This window comes from Anneissia japonica, unplaced genomic scaffold, assembly GCF_011630105.1.
Source record: "Anneissia japonica isolate Jap-2015-1 unplaced genomic scaffold, ASM1163010v1 scaffold1065_len1792383_cov172, whole genome shotgun sequence".
NCBI lineage: Eukaryota > Metazoa > Echinodermata > Crinoidea > Comatulida > Comatulidae > Anneissia > Anneissia japonica.
Genome location: NW_022684135.1, coordinates 1,497,424 through 1,505,233, shown reverse-complemented (window position 1 = coordinate 1,505,233; position 7,810 = coordinate 1,497,424). Strand labels below are relative to the sequence as shown.

Genomic DNA, 7,810 nt, shown 5'->3' with positions numbered 1-7,810 from the left:
GGGGGGGGGGGAGGGGCGTGGACCCTTGTCGGGGAGCTTGGATCCCTCGTCGAGTAAGTTCAATGGTTCTACAGCTCATCCCACAGTATGTCCCAGACGGCAAAGAACGATGTCAAATTGAGCGTTTTAGAAATAATTTAGTGCTTTCTTGACAAATTCATTAATTATAATCTCTCAGGTCTAAAATTGATGTTTTTAAAGTTTTGTTCAGGTTTATCATGTTTAACTGCACAAATTAAGTCAGTTATGAGGCTGTGAGTTGTATGAAGTTTCAATAAATCAATGAACAATTTCAACTTTTTTTTTTAAATTACAGATAGTTGTACCCACAAAACTATGGATACAGACATACCACATGGATTTTCACTAAGCCAACACACCATGAAACAACGCCAACCATCACTGGTTACCGATGTGTTGCGTGCTGTTGCCATTAAACATACGTGGGTATTAGTCAATTATGGAAGTATATAATAGTCCGCCATGGCTCAACTCAATCATGGCAAGATTTGGAATAGATATTCTACGATGTATTAACGTTATTAGGTAGTTTTCGCCGCACGACGTTAGCCTTAACTTTAACGTTAGTACTCAACTTGCAACGCGATGACTCCACCCATTTTGTAAATAAATTAAAATACGCATGTGCAAGCCCGTAACTAATGTCCGTCGAGCACGTAAAATCCTGAAATTAACGTACTCAGCAACGCAAGATGAATAAATTATGACGACATCCGTTAACGTTAACGTCGTGAAGCGAAAACTCCCCATTAAATATTGAGATCTGAAATAAATGTGAATGAATGAATTATTGATATTTCAGAACGGAAAGTTCCACCCACCTGCACCGTCATGCTGGCATGATGGAAAGAGCTGCACAAACAGGACTTAGGGGGCCTGCAGCACGAAGGATTAGCATACAACTCAGCGAACACAATTGTAAGTCAGTAGTGCGCATCTTCGATTATCAATTACACATCAATTATTTTCAGGGGCGGATCCAGAGATGTCCAAAAGGGGGGCCGAAAGGGAGGCCGAAATTTGGGCCGATCGAGACAACAATGTCCTAGGGGGTCCGGGGGCATGCCCCCGCGAAATTTTTGTGTTCTAGACGCCCGAAAATAACATTTGAGGCGTTCTGGGCTATCATTTTTTTTCTTTTTCTTTCTTTTTTCTTTTTTTACCTCCCAAAAGGGGGGGCCGGGGCCGGGCCGGCCCCCCCTAAATCCGCCCCTGATTTTGTACAGTATTCAGATGTAAAACTATATTTTTATTGGACGTCACGAGCAAACTGTTTTGTATACGATTGTTGATGTAATGGTAGATAGCAGTGGCAAATTTAAGTCGGATCGGCCCTAAATTGTTCAAAATTACATATGGAAAAAAATGGAGAAAAAAAAGTAAAATTATAATAAAATTTAGATCTGAGAGTTCCTTCTAGAGATGCCATAATCAACAATTTTCTTACTTCAACCCCACCATGGTTGGAGCTGAGGTGGTCTGACACTCTGTCTGTGAAAGTCACTCACTGGGCCCCTCTATTTCAGATTTTTGGATCTGCCACTCGAAAATTAACAGTTAAATGGAACCTCAAACTCAGAACTGAACCACCTTCAGAAAAAAAAAATCTGATTTGAAACTCCTACATTTAAACTGATTCAATTTGTATTGATCGCCGTTTTTTCATTTAAATAAGATGTATTGTCATTTCATCTGGAAACTCTTTAACGATTAAATAAAACTCTGAATTGCTCAATTAAGTCAAAAACTTCCAAATGTTCTTATCAAATAATTGTTTTAGTTGCTTTCCGAGTAATTTTGCTACGATAATCCATAGGAATATACAAAGAATTTAAGGAATATTTACTAAATAGAAATATTTTATTGTTCTAACAAATTTAAATATTAAATTTAACCGTATTCAAGTTTATTAGCAGAAAGTGTATAAAATTATCTTATATTTTATACCTTCATTGACGACAATACAATATTATTATTAGTTTAAACTAAAACAAATACCAATGTTCTTCTGACAAACAGTATGTCAACCGAGGGCAACGCACCACGTACTGGAACACACTGCAGGGACTGAACCTGATAGAAAGGAAAGTCTAATGTTAATGGCGGCCTCAAAACGTAAAGCGAATTTACGTCGCGGTTCCCTCTCTCTTAACCACGGTGCTCTGCGTGCGGGTGGCTCACAAATAAATATGGCTACAGACGATCTTCTGGCATCCGTTACCCGTCTCAACGTGCTTAAATTTGACGAAGATTCCCGCCATATGCACTTCAACACAAGCTCTAAAGTGGCAATGGCAGCTGGTGCTGGCAAGCGGTCGTCCGCCGAGTGCACCAGACGAAACTCGTGTGTCACTGAAGAAATGAAAGCACGAATGATGTTTCCAGGAGGAATGACGGCAGAGGAACGTGAAGAAATAGACAGATGGAAAGGAAAATGCGAACGAATGATATATTAAACCAAAAAATTTGATTTAAAATAATTACCGATTATTTTATTAATAGCTATTATTATTATTCATAATAATTGGATATATTTATAAATTGTAATGTTGTAATAGAATATTAAATTGTAACAGACTGGACCAACTTTTGTTTGTATTCCCATTTATTCATCTGAAATAGCAAAGAAAGTCACACAATACCTCGTTAAATCAACGTTCTGTTCTCGCTAACCTTAATTATACAGAATCGATAAAAAGAAATGTAAAACATAGTAAGACACTAAACAAGTACTGGTTTCTGTGTATAACACAGTACACAGTGTTTGGCAATAGAATCATAACAAACATCACAATAACAATCAAGAATATGTGGTTCAACCTCGTCTTGATTTCAGAGATCAGAAAAATACAAATAACAGGAAATTAAAACTGTACATTTATGATTATCACTAATATTTTAGAATTTAAAATATCAGTTGAAAACATATATATTTATGAAAATTCATATGAAGCGAGTTTCCACAAGTATGTATAGCCCTAGTGGGTTACTTTATCAAAGAAACAACCGATCATTTTTGTTAAATAATTAACAAATATTTTATAGAGGAAGAGGAAGAGTCAACTTGCTACTTAGTACATAAAATTTCACTAAAGTAAATTGAGATTTTTTTAGACAAACATTCAATAAAGACTTAATATAATTATATTAATATGTATAATTGAGTTTACTGAATTTAGAAATAGATATTAGAATATCAATTAAGAAAACTGAAATTAAATATAGATGTAATATGTCATTGCTAAAAAGTTATCAAAGTACTATTAATAAGTAATTTTGAAAATCACATACAATATTATTCAGAACACTGTTCTAATCAAATTATTGTAATTATTATAAACATTCTTTATACTTCTTCAAATATATAAAAATAACATTGTAAGAGTTCAACTATAATCAATATATTTAAAATATCTTGCTCATCAATTTTAAATAAACATATTTAGGTGGGGTTAAAATTGAACATACACAAGTTATTTTACTTAAGCCTGCACTCACAGCACCTGACGGTTGTCAGTTGACGCGATTCCTTGGAAAGAACATGTGACGATGTGCGTGCGACAGATTGTTTTTAATGACGCTCTGTTCAGACAGCCACCTATAATCAGCAGAAGGCATCATCTTGTCTTGTATTGACAGGGAGCACAGCTGGATTTGTTGGCTGACCGTTGTATGACGCCGTGAGAGTGCCCACATTTACAGGTATGTGAAGGACTTTTAGGACGGGTAATGTACTCAATTAGCATTACCAATGACAGTTGCTGAGAAGGGGGAATTAAATCACCCCACCCCTTTTTAAACCTCTTGAGGATTCAACTTCAGTATTGCATACTTGCAGATAATTGATTCAAAAGCTTGTGTATGTTCATTTTCTTTTGCATTTCCTAAGCTGTAGTACTCTCCACTGTGTTATGTTGAATCAAAGATACTTGAAACACAAGAGAGAACTCTCACATAGCAAAAGTGAAGCAGATACACCTCATATCTTTTACGCAGATCCAGACATATGCGGCGCCCTTCTGTTTTCAGTAATGGCAATTTACGTAAGTTCAGATCCAGACGTAAGCTGTGTCTCATTTAATGGGGAGCCGTGTACCACTGGATATAAACAAACTTACGTCAGTACTTTTTACCCACAATGCAATTCGGTGATGCAGTTTTTTCTGTGGAATCTAGAGAGTTCCATCTTGTGTTTCTAGTATCTTTGGTTGAATCTGTAAAGATTCTTTAACTTTTTTTAGTGGCAAATTGTTACAAAAAAAGGCATTATACAAATATTATGATTTAATAGTTAAGACACATTATAAGATAATCTTAGATGCAGATAGGGGGTGGAAGATTGGCACAAATTTGAATAAATCACAACTGCAAAGTAGTTATCAAAATTTATTGTATGTTGTACAACATGGGAGTTTATCTAATCGACTAGATCTTAAAATCTCTGGATGCAGTGATAAATCTAGTATACACTACATTAAAATAATGCCCCTCGAGTAATGGCTAAAAAATTGCACAAAAAAAAAAACATTACAAGATCAAAAAGTACTAGAGAAAGGCTTATTAAAACAGTAATTGATATGGATTTTATTGTACAGTATTACTGTAGTTATTCATATAAACCCCTCTCCTCCACAAAATCAGCCTTGTTCCACTAGACACAGAAATATTGAACTAACAACTCATTTTGTGATAGTCACAATTATGCTACTCTTTGTAATGTAACTAGCACCACTGATCTATGTGAATAGACAATAAAAAGTTATCCATTTCTTTACAACAGTAAAACATTAGAAAAATTAAGAATAAACAATATTTCATTCATGTATAAAAATTTGATTGTATTGTACCTTTCTTTAATACTTTTGTAAATCGCATATTATAATTTTATTAATACATTTGTGATGACATACGGTAATGATTTGATGATGATCACAGTAATTCCCTCAATGCCCACCCCCCCGCCACCCCAACTCGGACAGGCCTGGGTCCCAGTCATCCGACAACACAACAAAGTTGTTGGACCAAAAATAATAATTTGCCTATCAAAATAACGTTATTTTGATTGCCAACCCCAATACTGTGGTCTAAAAGCACAATTTGGGTCATACAATCCTGATTGAGCCTGTAGTCAGCAACTTGTTTCGTACCCCCTGTCGGACACCTTGTTGGCAAATTTCTGGAGCCACCACTGGATGATGATGATGATGAAGATGATTATGACGAATCTTGCTCCCACAAATATACACCTGGCAGCACGAGCATCTACTTCTAGTCTCACGCCTAGGTTGTATTATCTCATACATCATAAAAATTTTAATAAAGATAATATGTATAGGCCAATTATACACTAAAATTCATAAAAATGGAGTGAATTTGCCATTAAAATGCAAATATAGGCCATATAGCTATACTGACTGATGACTGTAATCGGTAGCAGTTCCACCATTAAAATTTTAAAATAGTTAACATAGAGGGCGCTAGATTTCGTGAATTTTTCATAGAGGGCGCTAAACACAAATTTAATTTTTTTTTGCCTCATAAATTAGATGCCAGCAAAGTTGGCAGGTATACAAATAAATAGCAAACACTGATGCAAATGGAGTGTCTGATCTTTGGGCTCACCCACTGGGCTGAAACCAAAGCTGAATGGCCATGCTTCAATGCATAATCAACGTACGTTCATAGATAGTGGTACATACACAAGATGCACTGGTAACCGTTTGTATGAGGTTTACACACATTGCCTTGCAATGACCAAAACTGTTTGACCTTATTGACTTGTATGCCAATATTACACTTGAATGGAATGTTAATATATCCTAGTAAAATTCAAAACTTGTCAGCTTATACATAAATCCAATAAGATGTTCTCAAAAGGCACCCTCTATATCCACCGCCAATGCTGGGGGTCTTCTTGGGGTTCCCCACACACGTCATGTCCATATTATTGCGCAAATTCTAATAGATTACGACAAAAAAATACTGTATGTAGATACAATTTTAATATTTATATATGTGCGAGAATCCCCAGATGGAAGCTCTTTGCTAGGCATCTGCAGCGGGGATAAATCACTGTAAATGGATCGGTGTATAGAAACCAAAAACAAGTACTTGTTTACCATGTTACATTGTTGATCAAAATAAAGACATTATTTTGTTAACCTGCAGAAGTTAAATTTCTAGGGTTTTGTAGCTAATGCCAAACAAGAAAGAGCTTGGTACCAACCTTGTTAGCAGCTTTTAGACATAGGTGAGCATAGATGACTAATATGTTACAACATACATAAACAAAAATTATAACAGTAACATACATACACAAGAGTTTTAACATACATAAACAAAAGTTACAACATACATAAACTAAAGCACAGTACATACATATACATTATTACAAATAGCTTTCTTCAAAAAATTTCCATCCTGTATTTAAGCAACAATAAAAAAACTGATATTCATTTTGTGCTTTTTATTTTATTTTTGTTTAAAATTATACCCTTTTTTTTTTTCTAAAGATATGTTCTGAATTTGTTTTTTGCGGTAACTTAATTTTTATAGACAAAGGAGTAAAGAAATTAGAATTGTAATGGAAGACGGCAAAGTACAATGAACAAAACAACCGCCTATAAGAGACTATCATTATTAATGGCAGTTTGCATAATAATAATAACAAGGATCTAACACCACCATTACTTTACGTACAAATGTCATAGTGAAGTGTACAATGCTTGCAAATGTTGTCACCTGTAACCTCACTTGATTTGTATCCTGTGTTCCTTGTCCAACACACCTGTAAATTATCTACCCATTCCAGGTGTTTGGTGACGTCATAACAACCGCTTCACTCTTCCTCGACCTCCGAGTAGGCTTCCTCAGCAAGCATATAGTACTTGTTAGCTAGGCGTCCTTTCATACTAGTCATTGCAGCTTCTGCTGCTTCATTAAACAAATCACCTAAAACAAAACAAAGAAAACAAAAAATAATTCTAGATTGAATGCTAGTTAAGAGAATTGTTGCTAAAATTTCTCAACCTGGTACAATAAAAACAATATTAATAGAAATACCGTATAAAACCTTGAATATAAGCCTAATAGGACCTCTCTTTAATTAGCAGAATAGAATAAAAAATCAAATAGAAACCCATGGGCTTCATTTCAAAATAACATTGTCTTCTTTTCAAGATAGTACAGTACATATCCTGTACATTGATTTTAAGGAAACTGAATAAATGCAAACAAAAAAATGCTTGGTTTATACAGTAGTTTAGGTGAATTAATGCCGGTTAATACACTCCATGATACAGATTGATGTTACAGTGGCCATATTTATTGTTCTATAGTAATAATTCCCAAAATTTACAGCATTCATTTTGAAAAGAAGCCCCCCCTCTTTACTTTGCAATAATAGCCTTAAAAAGAAGCCCATCTTGAATAGAAGAAGCCCATCCAAATTTCGCAAAAAAAATAATCCAAGAGCTTCTATTTGAGGTTTTACAGTAATAACAGCGGCAGACAGGGGCACACTTTTCACTTCCTGGCTTTTGGCTGTTTTCTCTTTCAAGCTAACTGTCAAACTCCCCAGGGCAGACATTCTGACGTGTTCACATCACTTCTTGACTCACGCAAGACTTGTGCAATATGCTAGAGCTCCTATGCTATCACTTCATAATTAGGATTTAAAAACAATCAATTTGGTTATATAGTTATTATGTATACACCTACTAAGCTATGAAATCCACTTTTAGTACCAATAGTACATACAGGATTATGCTCATACCGTAAGCCACAATCT

At 35.0% G+C, this 7,810-nt stretch overlaps 2 protein-coding genes across 3 annotated transcripts in view; one reads left to right on the top strand and one right to left on the bottom strand.

Annotated features, from left to right (window-relative positions):
- Window positions 1-4,537, top strand: part of LOC117103680 (testis-specific serine/threonine-protein kinase 5-like) — an 8,214-nt gene extending 3,677 nt beyond the window's left edge. The window contains exons 7-9 of the mRNA XM_033244281.1: window positions 317-443; window positions 824-939; window positions 2,041-4,537. Of these exons, the coding sequence (XP_033100172.1) occupies window positions 317-443; window positions 824-939; window positions 2,041-2,477 (680 nt within the window). The 3' untranslated portion in view covers window positions 2,478-4,537. The remainder of the gene's footprint in view (window positions 1-316; window positions 444-823; window positions 940-2,040) is intronic.
- LOC117104052 (eukaryotic elongation factor 2 kinase-like) overlaps window positions 2,609-7,810 on the bottom strand; it is a 26,284-nt gene continuing 21,082 nt past the window's right edge. For both annotated transcript variants that reach the window (XM_033244711.1, XM_033244719.1), the window contains one exon: window positions 2,609-6,972. In XM_033244711.1, coding sequence (XP_033100602.1) covers window positions 6,860-6,972 — 113 coding nt within the window. In that variant the 3' untranslated portion in view covers window positions 2,609-6,859. The remainder of the gene's footprint in view (window positions 6,973-7,810) is intronic.